Here is a 19,781-nt window from a genome sequence, read left to right on the forward strand (position 1 = left end):
ACTTCCAAATGTCGTCCAAGATGCTATAAAAAGTGATGTTTTACTTAATACTAAGGATTATAAACGTGGAGACTTATTGGTCATCTTTGCTCCTCGCGTGAAGGTGTTCAATAGCCAATAGTGTGCGTGCCATTAGGACATGCGCACCAGAGCGTGTCAGACCTGGTCCCGCCTGGTCCCGGAGAAAACAAGGGGTGTGCTTGGGTGCTTGTGAAGCAGCAGCAGCGGCGCATGCGCCCAGGAGAAAATCACGGGCGTCGTGCCTCGCCGCAGCGATTGCAGATTTTTGATGTCAGATTGGAAGGAGTGAGAAGGGGTGAGAGACACTGGGGTCTAACATACCGAGCCCGGTGGAAAAGAGGAGTGGAAACCCGGAGTGTGTAAGAGGAGAAGAGGCGTGTGTGACTCCGACTTAATCCTTTCTTTCCAACTTGAGTCTTACAAGCCTGTCTGCAGATGCAACCTGTCTGTCATCCCATCCGTCCCAGTAATCCCTGTTTATTGCAGCGTTTCCTCCAAAGGGGACTACAATGACACCCTGGTGAACACGCTCAGGATGGAGTAATCATACAAACACCCAGCGCAGCGCAGGATGCGCATCTCCAACCCGACGACGGAGAAGAAGAAGAAGGTAGAGAAACCTGGCTGTTATTCTGCTTTCGCATGTCAGAGATTTTCCGCGGCGCTGTGGATTGATCGTTTCCGTCATCAGCCTTCTGCTGCCGGTGTCGGTGTATAATGGAGAGCTCCAATGGCTCTGGCAGCGACACCAAACCGCAGAACCACCAGTTGGAGAAGAAGCGACTGAACCGAGCGCCTTCACCGGCCAGACCTTTCCTGAAAGACGTGCACACCCGCGGCGCCAAACCACCTGCCATCGTACCGAAATCCCCCAAACTAAGCAAGCAGCAGCAGTCTGCCACAGTGCCCTTAGCCCACCTGAACCGCAGCTCCAGACGCACCCCAGCTGGAGCCAAGGAGAAAGCAGCCACGGCAAAAAGTAACACCAAGTCTGCCGTCGCGAAAAAGCCCACCAAGGTGCCACAGCATGCCGCAGCTGAGTCCAAACCCGCCAGCATCAGGCCGGACTGCACCAGCAGTCCGATCCTCGCCAAAGGCAAGAAGGGAAAACTAGCCTCCGGTTCCCTGGGCCCTCTCAGCCATGGATCCCCGATCCGGGTACCGACCGGAGCGCCTCTCGGCCGAGTCAGCCAGACCGACAGCAGCTCAGACCTGTCAGACTGCCCGTCCGAGCCGCTGTCGGATGAGCAGAGGCTGGCACCAGCCGCTAGTAGCGACGCCGAGTCTGGCACCGGCTCCAGTGACCGGGATCAGCTGGGAGCAGAAGCTACCGGATCCACAGCTGCTGCCCCGCCGCGCACAACCGAGGCTTCCGCCGCCAAGGGAAGCAAGTCTCAGGCTCAGCTCGTTCCGGGCTCGCACGGAGAGAAACACAAGCAGGAGAAACCCTCCGCAAGCGCACAATCCAAACTGCCAAGCACCAAGCAAGCAACCGAGGAGGACATGCAACGGGAAATTGAGGACTTGAGATCGGAAAACGACTACCTCAAGGTATGACAGCCTGATTTCAACAAGTTACAGAAAAATCACCGTTTTTGTGTGTGCATTTTTCCACATTTCATCCAGAGCAGGTATCCAATCAAAGTCGGTCCCGTCACAGGACATCTATGGGTTCTTTTTAAGTGTCCTTGAACTTCCAACTGCTCACTAATTGGAAGCATAATTACAATCCTAAGACATTTCCCAATGATGCACAGCTGTCATCCCCACGAAATCCCCGCTCTCCATTCATCATGTCATCACTCGTATTTTTTTAACCTTCCCGGGATTCCCTGCTGGTTTGACCTTTATCAATAGGATTACATTGATAGTGTTTTTTATCCTAGTATGCCCTTTAAAATTTAGGTGTTTCATATTGTTGCTGTCAAATCACCAAAGTCTGTTTTGACAGAAACACTCAACATCCATTTTCCACTCTGTTGCATTTAGGGCATACAAAAGTACATCTGTGTGTGCGCGTAATGATGCGAACAGACTGTAATCAGATGCGGTGCAGATCTTATTTCTGCTATTTCTTAACTTTTTGGAGTTGTGTTCATAACATAAGTGGATGACAAACGAATGCAGGTGTCTGCGGATCTAACCAAGAGTTAGATCTCAGAAACCTCAGTTTCGTATATAATGCTTTGTTTGAAGCTTCAGTGGACCTGTTTATACGCAGATTCTCTCCCCCCCCCCCCCCCCCCCCTTAAGTAGGTTATCCACATAATTTGGGGAGGGGGAGGCAAACAGTTAATGCGGCATACACTCTTGCAGCCTTTTTTTTTAAATTTATTTTAAATTCATTGTTTATTTGCATGTTACTGATGAGAGTATTATTTCAAAGTTGATCACGCATGTCTGCGTCTCTCTCTGGCTCGGTGGAGACACAAGAGAGTTAATCAGCTTTACTGGCTCCCGCTGTAATGGCTTTATCCCACAGGACTTGATAACAGTCAGATGTCCCATGTGTGCAGGGTTCAAACACCCTCCTGCTTGGCTGTCAGCCTGCCAGCTGGGTCTCTGAGGTCCTTTAGCCCCCCCCCCCCCCCCCCCCCCCCCCCCCCCCAGCCCCCATGGCCCGAAAATGTTCAACATATTTATTTTTCTTGGGAGTTTATTATTACTGATGGTTTGGCAGTTTTGAGTGGGGTCAAGGGAGACAGGGGAGATATAGGGGAGCGATATTTGATAAAATCTATCTGTTTATAAGGTATTTATATACATGACAAGATTACATTACTACCAAAAGACAAAAGAGTTGTTTTTTTTTTTATTAAAGGTGCAGTGATTAATTGTTAATTAAGAGCAAATTAATCAGCGAGCGATCTGATTGTTGTTTTAAATGTGGCGGTTTGCTGTTTTTCTACCCCGTTCAATATTATTTGACTTTGGAAAGTTGACAAGATTAAAAAAATATGTTTTTAAAAACCTTTTTTTGAGCTTTTTAAAAAATAAAAATAAATTTAATAAAGTTAATTATAAAATATATCTGTTATGAGAAGAAGAATAGCTGGAACCTTTTACAGATTATCTTATTATGATGATTATTATTTAATTATCTGACTGGCACTTCTGGAAAGATAGATTACTTGTTTGGTCTATTATTAGTCTATCAAAATTACTTTCAGCCCCATCCATAAGTATTTCAAATGTTTATAAGCATATAAAGTGTACCTTTTTATATAGTATAAAAATATAGTTATTTTAAAAATGTACTAAAGTTTCAACTTTAAAATCATGAAAAATCAGTGTTGTTGCTGTTTGTTTGGTCAGTCAATCAATCAGTTGTCTTATTGTTTTAGTTCCACTCGCTTTTTAAAACTTATATAGAATGAAATTATATATTCATTAATGATCATAAAATTTTCCATCTATTTCGCTTCATGTTAACCTTTATGTAAATCGATTACATTAGTGTTCTGGATTACTGATTTGACCAAGCATGCTAAAAATGATGATAGTCAATGTTTAAATATGTCTCCAGCTCCAGCTTTCTGGGTTGAACAATAAATCAATTACAAATAAAATAACTGGCAGGTAAACTGATACGTAAAATCATCTGTTCCAGGTCTTCACTGATTGTGAATACAGTCCGAACAAACATCTCCAGCTTTCTTAAAGCAGCTGATCAGGATGTTGCCTTGCCTCTGACTCTTTTAACCTGGCCATCGATTGGCTCGACCCCGTACGAGGTCATTAGCTGCTTCCTCCGGGGCCCTCCTCGTATAACAATGGACTGTGTGCTTTTCCAATCCAAATGAGGATAGATTTAGTTTTCATTAATTGACATACTCATCCCCTCCCTCTCTTTTTTCTCCGTCCAATTGTCTTTTCATCTAGTGGCGCTTAAGTCCTAGGACGAAACGTCTCGGGGGAAATCTACAGAACAAACTGATTCGTCGAGATGGGAGGCAAACTCAGTGGTCCCCAAACAAACCTCAGTAGTGCCTCCATACTGCAGATAAATCTCCCTTTTTCCAGACTGCGATGTTATGTTGATAGGAGCTGGAGAATATGAATGCATCCAATCCGAAGATAAGATGCTTAGAACCAACTAGTAATGTTACATCATCAACCCTAATAGTACCTGCATTACTGGAACTCATGTAATCATATAAAAGTATTAGTGTAATCTACCACCGTATATTACCGCAGACTGTATCGCCTTTCTTATATTTTTGTATCACACACCATTTAAAATGGATAGTTTAGGACTAAAATAAGTGTAGCTGTAAAACGTCGTCTTTTTGTAGAGTAATAAGAAGAACCAGCAATTTCGTTTTCATTGATGGTTTTGTCAAGTGTTCCACTTGTGTTTTTATTACTCCAAGACTCTGGTCAACAGAGAAATAAACCAAACTATTTACTGTGACTATTTTCTAATTGGATATTTCAGCTGTCTTGTCTGAACTTTCTTTCTTTTTTTTTTAAGTCCAAGAAGATTAAATCTCTTTTTGTTCTGAGATGCCGTCTGAGGGAAAAAATCACTTATTATTAAAATCTAGCTTTGAAATTTGTGATTTGTGCTTTGAAATTTAATAGTATTTTCTTGCTCATCTGAGGCTGAATATTTCGCAATTTTCTTACATGTTGGTGGTTAATATATAGTCAACAAAAATACAATATTTTGAGACGATTAAAAAACAAAATCCCCCATAGTCTTCTGTTTGCCACTGTGTAGGATAAATCTTAAACTCTAGTCCCTCCTCTGGATAATACAATACTGTCAGCATATTGCAGGTTTAATGTGTGTTATATAATGTAGAGGAGCTTAGAGCTGTAGTTTTACATTTCAGCGTCCTAACTGCCAGATTTATGTATTTATTGCTGTATCGCAGATGTACTCCTATTGGCGTGCACGTTGTCTGGTACTGGTTTAACAAAATGATGCAGAAAAAGAGTTTTAGGTTGGTTTCGAAAGGGTTTGATCATATTGTTTGTCTGCTGGAGTCGCTCTAACTGGTTTACTCGGCATTGTCTGCAGCACATGTAACAGAGCAGCATCACAGCTGATCAGACAGTCATGCAGAGTCAAGCTGGGTCTTTACAGCAGGCTGCTCACATGCATGCTAAACTGGAAGTTATTGTGTCCCTCGCATCATGGAAATCCTGGGTCCATACACATCTTTTAGGTGAGGACTTTGTATGTTCTCACTGTGCCTGTGTGGGCTCTCTCCAGCTTCTTCCCAAAGACATGCATGCTAGGTTCAGCTAATTAGTTATTCTAAAGTGGTCGTATTTGTGAATATGAGTGCAAATCGTTGTCTGTCTTGATGTGTTAGTCTTGCAATACAATGGCAATCTGTCCAGGAGTCCCATCACAGGTGGGATAGCTCCCCTCCGACCCTGAATAGGATAAGTGATTAAGAAAATAATGGATACAATTTGGAATCAGTGTAAGAGGATTTTTGAGGAATTGGAATTATCTGCAAAACGTTTTCACAAATAAAAACATCGATATAACTGTAGAGCATCTGAAACAGATTATTTTGTCTGTCAGAATTCTTTTTTTTTTAGAAACTCAGGAGTACGTCTAACTTTCCAATTCAGCATTGCAGTTGTGCTGGAGCCTGTTCCAGCTGTCACAGGGTGTGAGACGGGGTACACCCTGGATACATCACCAGCCTGTACGCATGGAGACAAACAAACATTCACATGCATGGCCAATTTAGAATCACCATGCATGTATTTGGACTGTGGGAGGAAGCGGGAGTACCCAGGGAGAACATGCATGCTCCACACAAAAAGCCCCAGCTGGCCTGAGCTGGATCCTAACTCAGGACCTTCTTGCTGTGAGGTATTGGTGCTAGCCACCAAACCACCATGCCAGTCCCATAACAAACCATGAGAGGCATTTTTGTTTTTCTTTTTTTCTCTTAAGTAACCAGATTATAATTTCTGGAAAGAAACATCAAGGCTATTTTTTTTCTCTTTCAAAGTGATTTTTGGTGCTTTTTGGCATTTTAATTCAGTAAAAGCAAGCATCTGGTAAATGGTGAATGGATCGGTATTCATATAGCGTTTTTCTGCTTTTCTACTCTAAATGAACACTCAAATCATATCAGTATTATTAATGTGCATTATTAACATAGTCGGCCTCTGTTTTCCGTCTTTCTCAGGATGAAGTGGACGAGCTGCGGGCTGAGATGGAGGAGGTGCGCGACAGCTATCTGGAGGAGGAGGTCTACCAGGTACAGGAGCTGCGGAGGGAACTGGACCACTCTAATAAAAACTGCCGAATCCTGCAATACCGCCTGCGAAAGGCAGAGCAGAAGAGCCTACGGGTTGCTCAGACCGGACACGTGGACGGAGAGCTGCTGCGTAGTCTGGAGCAGGATCTGAAGGTCTGCGAGCTTGTCTGTGTATTTGTCAGTGACCGCAGTAACACCTGTCATCACTCAACACTTTTACACTGACATTTTGTCATGCCAAAGTATTGCATGTGTTCACACATAACGCTAAAGTTATGAAGAATCCTAAAATCAGGGATTTTTATCTTTAGGATAATTAATAATCTGAGCTGTAAGTTTATTCACAGCATCTTTTCAGTGTGGCAACATTATGACTCTAAGCCAGTCTTTCTTTTTCTGGCATTTTAATATTTGGGAAGCTGAAAAAAAGTTCCTTCCTCAGGCTCTATATTTTTAATCAATCAATAGCAATAAAAAAGCACAACATTTAATTTTACTTAAAGGTCAGTGTTTGTTTTACCAAAAAAACCCCATATACCTTAGCTTAGCTTTGCTTCATTATTTTCACAGTGGCCCTGCACCTCCCTAGAGGGCGAGATTTAAGTCCAAGAAGTCCAAGTAGAAACTGAAATAGTTCAATGACTGATAGTGTCACAAGATTGATTTAAGAGATAAACGAATAATCATTATCAACTAATCTGTCAGTTTAATAGTAGTAATGATAAAGAAAGTTTTTCCAATAGGGCAGCAAATTATATAATAAAACGTGTGTGGATGTGTTAGGATGTAAGTCAGTAGAGGAGTACCTTAATCAACATATTAACACGTGCATTATGTTTGAACCTTTTGGGACCGTGTGACCTTAGGTGGCCAAAGATGTATCGGTACGTTTGCACAACGAGCTGGAAATCGTGGAGGACAAACGCAGCAGAGCTGAGGACGAGAACGAGCTGCTCAGACAAAAGATCATCGAGGTGGAAATCGCCAAACAGGCACTGGCCAACGAGCTGGAGAGGACCAAAGAGGTCAGAGAATAACAATGCAGTAGTTGAGTTTAGTTTGTGGCTTTGCTGTAAATTAACAGCCTGTAAATATGGATTTCCACATATAAACAAGGAGGAATTTTGGTTAATGTGACCATGTTTGAGATGAATGGTGATCACTGACCTGATCAGCAGGAGGGTCACTGCAGTCAAATTTTGCCTTTAAGTGCAGAATCTTTTCTCAAACACTCCCATCAGGCTGCGTGAACACGTTACTTTCGCTGTATTACTCAAAAATAAGGCCAAAAAGCCCCTCCCACTCACAGCTCAGGTGTGTGAACAAGTTGTTTCCCATAAATGTGCGTTAGGAAAGAGGTTCAGCAACTTCTTTTAGCCAACATTCATAACAATAAACAATGAAAGAGCTCGTCAAAACCAGATGTCTTGCTTCTCCTACTCGTGCTTCTCTTAGTTTAGACATTTTGACCTCGATGGCATTTTCCACTACACGGTTTGGCACATAATGAATGGCTACATCCCAAGAAGCAGTACATAACATTTTGTTCTAGATGTTATGAGCTTCAGACGAACTAAACTGAAGGTATGCGATAGCTACGAAATCAGAGAGGAAATTCCAAGTAATGTCTGAGCTCTGTTTTTCTAGTTTAGTGGTGAATCTGAATCATGGAAAGTTATGCTTCTTTAGGTGCTAGGAAATACACTCCCACTTTAACTGCAGTGTACCCACACTCCCAATTTACCCATGTTCTTTAAACATTTTAATTTTGTGTTTTTGCTGCTGTATCAGTATAATTTAGGCTTTTGTTATACTTCAGTATCACTGTTTACCTCATCTGTGAAGTAAGGCCGTCTCACAGGTAACGAGATGAGCAGGAGCTATTCTCAGTGCTGCTCAGCTTCAGTTGATTAGACTAATCGATTCTGACAACAGGAGGTAACATGCCATCTGCCAACAAAAAAAAAACTAGGCTAATACCAGACCGGTCAGTCTGGAGATGCTGCTTTTATTTGGCAGCAGGATGACACAGTTTCTCGTTTCCTGTCGTTATGTGCGCTGCTGAAGATGCTTTGATTTTAAGCTCATGCCACATTGTCTCCGTGAGACTTTGCATGCTTCTGCGTACCCTTCAGAAAGGTCTACCACTTTAGAATCTATATTCTAAAGATGTTTCTGACCTTAACTGTCAGTGCTCGCAACATCGCTGTTTTCAAAGACAGCTGATCAGGAACTGACTGAGAGGCAGAATTCACGTCTACTATGGATGTGCTAATGCAGTCAACGCAGCTCTTGTTGCTGTAATCCTGATAACCTTTTAAAAGAAAGTTATTGGGAAAGAGCGAAAGTGCAGTGTGAGGAAGCTGCACATTGTTCTTTTGACATTTTTCAGATATCTGTAATGCGGGGCGCGCTGTGTAACTCTGTAACTGTGGCTCGGTGCAGTTTTATGCAGCTCGGTGGTGGTGGGACGATGCATACATTTATGAGCATAAGATGACACAGACTGTCTTGTTCAAAGAGGAGGAGTGGAGGGAGTAGCAAGTAGAAAGGCTGAGACAGCGTCTGCTCCATATGATTTTTTTTGTGTTTTCCCCCAAGCTTTGTCCCAGAAAAACATAAACCGTCTCTGGCTCTTTTATAATACAGCACCCCCAAATGTGTTCAGAGTTGGTATCCACATTTCTTTGTCCGTGGGCTCGCATAAAGTCTTTTGATTGCTTTAAAATTCAGGATAACCATTTCAGGAAGTTATTAGAGTGTTTACACGCAATTTATTTGGCGATCAGCTTCAGCAACTGAATCTAAGAAACTGCCCTTTGCTCTCAGAGCTGCTCAGTCACAGAGATAACATCGGTCACAGATAGGAAAGGAGCAACACACTTACTGATAAGAATGTAGCTCAACTGGATTGAGGAGTACTTCATTTCCTTTTCAGATTTAATTACACCTTGTAAACCATGACTCAGGTGTACCGTGACAATATTTACAGAAGAAAAGGGAAGCACATAATCCAGCACTGCTTTGAGTTTTGTTCTAGTTTGTATGAATCAGACCCATTAATTTTCTTAGGATATCTTTTCAGCTCCTTTATCACTAGTGTTGAATGCTAACATACACTTTAAATGCAGACGAGCACCACTGCATGAACAAAGCACCTTAACGTGGGCTTCTCAAATAAAATCATACTGCCGATCAAAAAAAACCCCCAGTTCAGCTCAAGTTCATTATAACCATCTATTCAAAAGAACTCTTTAGAAATTAAGAGTTAGATTTAAATCTTTATACACATAAAATTTACTTTAAATAAGAGCAGAGATGGCTAATCCAAAGAGCATTGGTTGGATCCCTGCCTCCTCCAGCCTGTGTATTTAAGTATCCTTGGTAAAGATAGTGAACCGCAAGTTGCCTCTAATGTGTCCATTGGTGTGTGAGTCTGTGTGAATGTTATAGAAGTACCAGTCCCTTTCCCGTTTACATCAATGCTTTGATCTGTTACATTAAGCATCTTTTAGTAACCATACAAGTATTTATGAAAGCAGGAGTTGCTGGACTGATCTTAAAACACCAAAGTTACACAATAGTACAAACAAACCAACCAGTCGAGACTAACAACTCCCATTTTTTTGTGGGACCTAAGAAATCACATTTTATATTAATTTATCTACTTTAATTAAAGTTTTTGTGCTTGCGTAAAAGATACTGAGATGTATTGTGTAATCTGAGAGTAAACATCTTTGTTTCTGTACCTGAATTTGGCTTTTATACAAGGCGATCTAAAGAGCCGTGCTACAAACCTCATGTTTGACACGTTTCCCTAAAAATCTCTAGTGAAACACAAACATCGATATAATATTCTGTGTGTAAAATGACATGTTAAAAATCAAACTCAACTGTTTTCTTCCTACATTTAACAGCTTAAAATCCAGCCATCAGTAAATGTTATCTTATTTGCCAATAGTTATTCTGATGTTGGGCATATGTTATATTTATACATATTAATCCTCAATTTGTTTTGAAAAAGTATTATGAAAAAAAAATCAGTTTGAATTTTTTCACTGCATTGCTAAAGGTCGGCTAATCTCCAACAGTTTGTGCATCTCTGCCCTTTAAAACCCAAGTCCTCATGTCCCTGCGCCTGTTCTTGGCTATTGGAGGCTGCACAATGTGACGCTGGCCCAGAGATTGGCACCCCAGCATGGATTAATCCAACAAGAAGGGCTGTTATAAAACAGCCTGGCGTGTTTCCCTACGCTCAGATGGGAGGGGAGAGCGAGGGAGAAAAAGACAGAGAGGTATGGGATAGCTGTAAGCAGACGGCCATAGGCACGTGTGCGTGCGCTATAACAACAGCTTTCGGCCCTGATATCAAACAGTTTAGCAGAGCTGCCTGACGGGATCTTCTTCATTTTAAATTATGGTCTCGTTGCTGGTCAGCACGAAGGCAAACAGTGATCAGTTGGGAGATTTTTCATTCTGACATTTGAAGAAAGGCCCACTGATGTGTGTAATGAAATGTAACTAATGAAATGCCAACACGCAGAACACGAGCATCAGGTGATTTATTTGCAGTTCCCGCTTCGCTGTGATAAACTCATCTTTCATTAGGCCAAAGGATAATCCTTTGTGCGGTGGTTTTCCCCCTCAGTGACTCCCAGGTATGTTGCACGTCAGATATCTTCATATTGAAGCATTAACTTGACATCAGACGTCATGAAAGCAGTGATCAATAAAGTCTCATTGAGGGTTATGCTGGTAAGATGAGGCTTCTTTTGGAGTAGGCAGAGAGCATTTAAGTGTGATTTCGTAGTGTTTGTTCTGCTGAAGGAGTTCTAATAAAAGCCGTTCACAGCAGTATCTGTGGATTATTCATCTTCTTAATGAATTTGAGTGGAGGACATATCTAAAAAGGAAGGTGACCAAATAAAGGCACTATTAGTGGGGCCTACTATATTAATTTTGATTTAATCGAGTCATAGCGAAGCCCTAAAAAAGAGAATATATCTGGAACTAAGAATCTCTAATCACTTGATCCCAGACCCAGATGTGATGTTTCAAGAAAGCCTTTCTGGTCTGTCAGACAGCCCAAATTAATTTCACACTGGCCACTTTCTTTTTTCTTTTTTTTTTCAGTCTAATTGATTATTGCATCTGAGATTTTGGCTCCAGTGATGTAATATTAATATGGCTAAAAGTGATAAATATCTCAGACACTTGTCTTCCTTAACAGCTAGCTTATCTCTTCGCAAATGTTTGAGAAGCTCTGTGAGTGTAAACGTCTGTCATTATTTTGTTACTCTTTTTTCTTTAATAAAGAAGAACCTCTGCTGAGGATCATTTGAGATTGAAAGCTGCCATTTTTGGGAAGTGGAAAAAGGGTATGTCACCTGAAATATACATTAAAACGAAGAGCATGTGCAGGCAGAATGTACTCGAGTGAAATTGTTTACATGATGCACTCAGTTCGATGAGGGTTGTATTCCAAAGGCTGATTTGCTTCAAGTGCTTGTGGATGCATAGAGTCGTCACCTGTGCTCATTAGCAAGCTTCTGTTTTGTGTGTTTTTGGGGGGTTTGTTTAATCTTTGCAAAGCGATGGTGTGTTTTTCCTTTTATTGCCTTGTTTCATGTGCAGGTTGCAGTGGAGACGAATCAAAAATCTGCAAATGATGAACTGATTTGATGTGCATTGTCAGTTTAACTACTAACTAACTGCAACACAACTCTGCTGGTTTTTAACTATGAAAGAGCCACAATAACTGGGTTCGCTTATGCAGTATCTAAAAGTAAAGACTGAAGGTGTCTACGAGAGAAGTTCCAACCTTTCAGTTGTTTTGTTGCTGTGTTTTCCCCACTACAAAGATTTCAGAGGGAAATGCCTGCATTCTTAATAAGTCACATCAACAGTATCTGAGCCAGAGTCACCACAGACATTTGTTTTATGTCAGAGCTGCTGCATCGTTCCCCCCACTTCCTTGGCGGAAAAAGCGTTGGCTATGAAGAAGCATCTCCTGATCCTTCTGTTCTCCTTGCTTCTCCACACCTCTCTCTTTCACATCTTCCCCCTCTCCTCTCCTCTGCCGTGGTTCCCCTGTTGGAGGAGTGTAAAGGAATCTCATTGACCTAGTTAGTATCTTGTGTCTGACTCCACCAATAGGAAGGAGAACAGGCGTGAGGAGAGGAGCAGCGTAGGGACTCAAAATTTGCTGCAGTGACACACATCCATATAAAGCTTATCATCGCGCAGCCACTGTGCAGTTTGCTCAATGTGCAGAAATTCTTCGTAGATGTAATTGAGAGGAGGACGCCATTACTTGCACATTTCTGCTGTTTTCAGGTGGAAACCACACCTTCAGCTCCGATTTAATGAGAACAATAACAATAACACCATAAACGCACGTCTGAAATCAAAGCTTTTTGTTTTACAACAGTAATGTGTATCATGAGATAATATTGTTACCCTATAGGCAAGCTATCGGAGACCCAAAGCAAGTAATGGAAAATCGACAAGTGCATGAAACCCTGGAGTCATGTGTTACAACTCTGAGGCGTTTGGCCTTTGAAGTTAAAACCCTTGCAAGATGGAATTTTTTCTTTTCTGTTTATTTATTTATTTTTCATGCATGCCGTCTTGTTGCTCAAACGTTTCAATTTGCAGTCGTATCCAAGCCGTCGTTTTATAATCAAAAAACATCCCGAAGCATTCGCCGTTCCAGCATGAAAGTGTGTCTTTAAATGTCTTCAGACACATGAAGGGGCATTTGAAAGAAATTCCAAAAACATATTTGTCGCCATCCTAAGCGCAGTCTTCAGAAATCGTGAGCCTTGGCATGTAGTTCACATCTGATTTGCATTTAAAGTGCTCTTACAGGCATCAAAGCCGGTAAAATACTTTATCTAAAACAGTTGATATTTAATGATGAAATTAAACTAAATGTATCCTGAGTTTTTTGTAATGTCTATAAAATGAAATCTCTATTTATGGAAGCTACCTGGCAACTAGCCATGCCTGGTTGAAAATTCAGATGTTTCCATCATTTGATGTTTATAGTTGAAAATGGGAAAAAATCTCTATAAAGGCAAAGCTAATCTTGCATCTGTGCTTTGAGCTGGTAAGTTAACCCTGGCCCAGTTGGGTGTTTTTGAAGAATAAATATTTAATGTGCTGCGAGATGATTAAGTAAATTAACTATACAAGGGGGGAAAAAATGAAAACAACAAGTCCAAGACAGAGCAGTGGTGTAACAGAAACGTGGCTGAGATACAGGTGCAGCGGTTTAATACAGTTTAAATATAACAAAACATCTGAAAATGCAAATAAAGCCGGTGTCCTGAAAACATCACCTCATTGTCTCACAGTATTTTGTTCAGCTTAACCCAGATCTGAAAGCAGGAGAAATCCAAGGTTGGTATCATGGATGCTTCTCTTCTTCACTGTAACAAATGGTATTAGCAGTTATATTTAGGGTGTTTGACAGCAGCTTGGCAGGCTGTAACTCAGGCTGATTCATTGTGTTGCTCACCTCTCCTCCAAACACAAGGAACAGACAAGCCATCAGGAAAACAGAGCTCCCACTAGTATGTTGGGGGCCATCGCCTTGAGTGAAATATAGTCAGAAAAAACTGTTCTGGCCTCGCCTAAGGGTATGAAGAGAGACTATGTCAGTTCTGATCTACATTATCCTGCTGAATTGTTTTGGATGCTTCCAGACTATAAAGATTTTTGCTAAAAAAAATACATGATAAGGCGATAATCCTGTTAAGGCTCCAGGAATCCATCTTTTCACAATAACAACAATATATAATGACTACATGTAATGCAAAGTGGGTCACTGGTAACTAAATTCAGACATTTTCGTACTAAGTTTGACTCTTGTACTCCTGTAAGGATCATGTGAGAACGTTTTAACTTTGTTTTGATTCTGCAAACAATTCTCCCACCCACAGCCTGAATAAAACAATAAATACAACTGTAGTGTATCACAAGCCTATTTCATGTATAAATAAAAAATTATCCCTTGACACCCATCTGCTGTTTTCTAACAGCTCTGTTGTCTGGAAGAGCAAACGGGTAGATTTCTTCTGATGCGTAGTGACCAAAACAATGAACTAATGCAGCTTAAAGTTATATGTAGATGAGCTAATATTGTTACCAGGTCTAAAAATTTCCAGATGTTTGAGCTTGAGAGCAGAAAAAGGCATATAGAGTGATCCTGATGAAGCAGGAACTCTTGCCATAAGGCATTACAAGGAGATGATCTATGGTGGCCCAGTGTTACATCTTATCAGGATGCTTACAGCAACTCTGTGCTGGCCAGTTTCCATTTCTTTTACTCCAAAATAAGCCCGGTTACATGTTCCGTGCACACCTGCAGTCCTACTGTCAAAAGCTGCTTGTAGCCATGTTTATAGATCAGGCTACAGGGACTGTGTGGAGTCAGTGAGCTTCGCTGTAGTCTAAAAAAGTTCATTTGATGAGGCAGCGGTCAGAGATCGCCTGAGTCACAGAGCGCTGTCACCATGTCCTCACCGACAGCAGCAACAGGGCGAGACAAGGCTGCATCAACATAAATGTAAAATACAAGAGACTAAAGTGACTTATGGGAGGATTGTGCAGCCCTCCTGCTTCAGAAGAACACGTCTACTGTCAGGGAAAAGATGAGTATATTATTTAGCACGACGCTTGTGCAAGACATTAAGCTCCGTTCTGGCCTTTAACTAGAATCTGTTTCCAGAATAAAGGCACATAGAGATGCAATCATATCCAAAAAATGTTTTCCTTATTTTCCTTGTTGTTATATAACATGTAACATTTCAAAGAATGTGTTGGCTTTTAACATTTCCAGTAAAGCCAGAGAAGCATTATCATTCATTAAGAGCCCTTTTTCTGGCACTGGATGAATATAAGTTCAATAATAACACATCTTTTAACTTGTCCAGGTCTCTGTAAACTCCTTGGGGAAATACCTGGCTGAAGTATCTAGTTGATAAATGCTTCAATATGTACTTTATACAGTGAGTCTTTCATAGTGTTTTTCACAGAAAACCGCTGCCTGCCACAGCTGAGAGCACTGAAAGTGACCAGAACAGTAAAGCTAGGAGTTTTATAACTAACATGATCATTTAAGGTTCCTGATTGTTCTGTGTGCTCATCACTCTTAATTATTCTACATTAAAGGCTTAGTATTTTTTTTAAAATATGGCACTATGAATATTAAAAATGCAACTCAGGATATTGCATATGCACAGAAAATATACGGCTACTTTCATAAATAGAATAGCTCGTTTCTTTCCAAAAAGAGTTCGATGCACATTTTGATGTACAAATTTTTCATCAAGATAGACTCCAATAGAATCACAAAGCTGTTTATGTTTTTACAGTCCAGGAGTGTATAACCTTCCTGAGAAAATAAAGAGCTGTGCCTGGTCAAGCTTGCAGTATCCAAGTGAGTTCTCTATCATATTTAAAGTGGCCTATTTCAGGCAATATATTAGTCTGGGCGGGGGGACTGTGTGGTCTTTCACTTGAAGTAGATGGGGCTGCATGTGTCTGAGAACTGTGGGAGCCTATAGATCTATTTGTGCTTTAATCCGAAGTGCTTGTTACAGAAGAAACTATGAGACTGGGAAAGAAAACAGAGGCTGTCACTGCTTCCTCATCGAGGTTATATGTTGCACGCAAACAGTCATAAGCAAATAATGACTTTGGTGATATGGACAGAGACCTGCTGCATAGCTTGTTAAGACTGAGGAAGACTAAATCAGAAAGCTGTGAAATCTTGGTGACTTGTCCCTCCTTTAATTACCTCTTCTATTTGCTTTCAATCCCCTCTTTGTTAAGTACCTAGGGGGTTTTAGTGTAGCTTCCTCGCCCTCCTTTGCTGGCCTTGAATTTTGCTGCACTAATGATGACCTGGAGAAGAACATCATCACCGTTTGACTATACCAACATTTAACGAAGGTCGAGGTATTGTAGTTTCTAGAGAGCTACTGCAAGCCTGTCGTTTCCATGTCATGCTGTCATATGCAGTACTAGATGAAGGGTTTTTTTGAAGCTTCAAACTGCTCTTTAAGCTATCAGCAGTTCACATGATAATGCACATTGCCTGTGAACAACCATCTGAGATAGAGCCAAACCAGTGAGGATTTTCATTCTTTTTATGCTTAATTAAGTGTGATTCAGACATAGATGTTTATAGTGATAGGAAGGATATACTGACCGCTAGGCTTCCATTTTAAGTGAACGCAAATGTATGAATACTTTGCCTTTTAAAATACCAATTTTAGGGAGTTTGTACTGTGTTGATGCTCAGATAACATGGATAACATTAGTTTTGTGAGACTTAAAGTTAGACATATACCCCAATTACCAATATATCTCCAATAACCTAATATTGGCTGATGAATTAGCTGGCTCACGTGGTTGGTTTTAAAGTACAGCCCTGGAGTTGCAAAATGTTACAGGTTATGAGTGTAAACTATAATATTTAGAAATTAAACACTGGTTAACCTTTAATTAAATAAGCGTATCAATGCCTTAGACCCCCTTTAAGGAAACTGAGAAAAGGCAAAGCTCCAGCCCAGCTGAGGGAGGAAGATGGTCATCCCATAAGAATCAGTTAAAAGCTCCACTTAAGGAGCTGTGACATGACACAAACAAACACAACCCCCCGACTTAAACCATCATCTGGGCTAATAACAAGTCCGGGTAACAACTCTGTAGATTACTGCACACCTTGGCCGCCACCTGAGCTCAGACTTCGTTATCTTGTACAACGTCCTGTGGCAGCTTGCTAGTCTGCTGGGATTTCATCATAGTTCAGTATTTCACCTCTCACTTTGCTCCTTTATTGGTACCCCTCCTAACATTTTCTGGCCACGAAGCTCCCATGTGTGCAGAGGCGAAAGCCCCTCCGTCTTATTACCAACCTTTTGTGAACCTTTTGATGCACACAAGGGCACAGTGAAGTGCTGGGTGGTGGAAAAGTGGCGCGGGGGTGAGGCCGACCTCATTATCAGCCAGCTGGACACTCGTACGCATCGTTTTGACCCTCATCCTCCCCTAACCTACACCCTCCTCCAACTGTGCGCTCATTCAGGCTCCTTCCATAGATTATAATAGTGCTCTGTTGTATGCTGTGTGTATGGTTCCTATTAGTGAGCAGAGGAGACATGGCTGATGCCTGAGGGAAAGCTCCAGATAAACAGACACAGGTTTATGATCATGGGGTTGTAAGGTTTTTATTTATCCTTGCTTTGTTACCATAGACACATGCTTGATGGTAACAGAACGAGGAGTCAGAGTCTTGAAAAATAACTTGGTTCCTGCTAATTATGAATTGCAGATGATGTGAGAAGAGGCTGCCGTTCCTAACTACATGATAATCATGGGCTAAAGGATAATAAGCCGCTGATAAGAGCTTAATTAGGCCTGGAAGCTATCTTGAGAAGTCTGTTTACAGAAACAATCAGATGCACCAAAGTCTAAATGGGCTTATTTCTTTTTGCACTGTTGCATTGGAGTAAGATTTGAGGGAAGTATCTGATCTTTTGATTGCACCAAATCTCAAAGAAAGTGATTTTCTGATCTTTTAAAATACCAATTTAAAAGATTTTTTGTTTTTACTGGTTTTTGAGACTTAAAGTTAGACATATATCCCAATACCAATATGTCTCCAATACTCTAATATTGGCTGATGAATTGGCTTGGCTTGGTTGGTTGATTTTACAGGACAGCTGTAACTGGAACAAATTTTAAATGTCCATCACACAATATCATTGCTGCTATAGCCTAAGTTTGGAAACCCATTGACTAGTCTGCTGGCAAAGTCTCTGAAGACAAGGAGCAATTTTTCAGGGCTCCTGATAGAGCTGATGCGTGTCTGAGCAATGACTTCCTGTTGTATTCAGTGATAGTTGTTTCCAAATACAGAGTTTTGGGCACAACTTTTTTTTCTATGCTAAATCGTCAATGTTTTCAAGATTGCATTTCAGCAAATACTCCCCCAGTCTCTCCTTACTCTTTACACAGAGTGTTTACCTGCACACAGTCAAAGGCTGCTTAAATGTGTTTGGTCAGCAGAACTCAAGCTGACTGCATAATGACACCAGAAAACCTTTGCCTGCAGGTTCTACATATTCATAGGCAGATATCTGTTTATGGAGATTACTGTGACCTACTTCCACCATTGTAACCAACCCATTAGGAATGCAGCATGAACTGGTGTGATGATCAGCAAGACACTGGTGGCATTGTGGAAAAACAAAGCAAGCCTGAATGTTGAGACTTTTAACAAAGAGGAAAAACCAGTTCCTTGTTTCTATGATGTTTCCTCAAACTGTGACCTCACTAAGGAGGATGGCCATAAACAAAACCAGTACACGAGTTGTAGCTGTACATTATATTCAATGATTTAGTAGTTATTAGTAGGTATCTACATAAGTCAACCTTGAAGTTGTGTCCAAGTGTGTTAGAGCTACCTCTCACGATGAAGTAAACGTAATCCTCATCTTCCTCATCTCCCTCAGAGATTTTGGTTCATATTGACACAATAGCCTCACACAGTTGGTGCAGAATTGGGCAAAAAGTGTGCCAAGAAAATGTCCCTCACCCCACTATATCCCCAGCCTGAGTGGTTGGTTTTATGCTCTCTTGTTGTTCAGTTCTGACCCTACCATCTGAATGTTGGAGAAGAAATTGTGACTCATCAGACCAGGCAATGTTTTTCCAGTCTTTGAAAATGAATTGTAGCTTCAGTTTCCTGTTTCTGGTTGACAGGTGTGGCAGCCAGTCTGAAGATGTTCTTCTGCATACCTTGGCTGTAATGAGTGGTTATTTGAATTACTGTCTTCCTGTCACATTGAAGCAATCCAACCATTCTCCTCAGACCTCTGATGTCAACAAGGCATTTTTAGTCAGAGAGCTGCCGCTCGTTGGATATTTCTCTTCTTTTTTTGGACCATTCTCTAGAAACCTTAGAGCTGGTTGTGTGGAAAATCACAGTAGATCAGCAGTTTCTAAAAAACTCAGACTAGACCATCTGGCACCATTTCACTACATTGGTGGACCATGTAGTGGAAAGGGATGACTCAGAGATTCTGTCCGCTGTTCCCACTAAATGCATGCTGTATGCATGTACACATGAGTAAACTGCACAAGTGAGCAGGTCGTAGATGACTTCAGTTCTGAGATGCTAGAGTTGGGAAGTTGCAAAATACAAAGTTGTGAGTGATCTCCAGAGTAGTTCTTTACTTTTCAAGAGTTTTGATGTATTTTTTTTATGTCAATACAACTTTTTGTTTTTCTCTGTTTTCCATTAAGAAAGACAACAATGACCCAGTTTGTTAATTTATCAACATAAAACACCTACTAATGATATTCAGACAAGTGAAGACTTCCTACTTTTTCTTCTTTTATATATTCGATCAAAGGAATCCCCCTCTCTGTTCGGCTTGCGTGGGAGTGGGAATGTAATTTTGAGCGGCATCTGTCTAGGCCACGCGTATAATCACTTTTGACTCAAGTAAA

General features: G+C 41.1%; 1 protein-coding gene across 13 annotated transcripts in view; it reads left to right on the forward strand.

Annotated features, from left to right (window-relative positions):
* Positions 1-64: 64 nt before the first annotated feature.
* mtcl1 (microtubule crosslinking factor 1) overlaps positions 65-19,781 on the forward strand; it is an 81,200-nt gene continuing 61,483 nt past the window's right edge. For all 13 annotated transcript variants that reach the window (XR_014870567.1, XR_014870570.1, XR_014870568.1 and 10 more), the window contains exons 1-3: positions 65-1,572; positions 6,183-6,407; positions 7,121-7,279. Coding sequence is in view for 8 of the 13 variants with exons in the window: in XM_085140104.1 (XP_084996230.1) it covers positions 739-1,572; positions 6,183-6,407; positions 7,121-7,279 (1,218 nt within the window). In the remaining 5 variants the exon portion in view is untranslated. The remainder of the gene's footprint in view (positions 1,573-6,182; positions 6,408-7,120; positions 7,280-19,781) is intronic.

This window comes from Neolamprologus multifasciatus, chromosome 18 (genome assembly GCF_963576455.1).
Source record: "Neolamprologus multifasciatus chromosome 18, fNeoMul1.2, whole genome shotgun sequence".
NCBI classification, from domain to species: Eukaryota; Metazoa; Chordata; class Actinopteri; order Cichliformes; family Cichlidae; genus Neolamprologus; species Neolamprologus multifasciatus.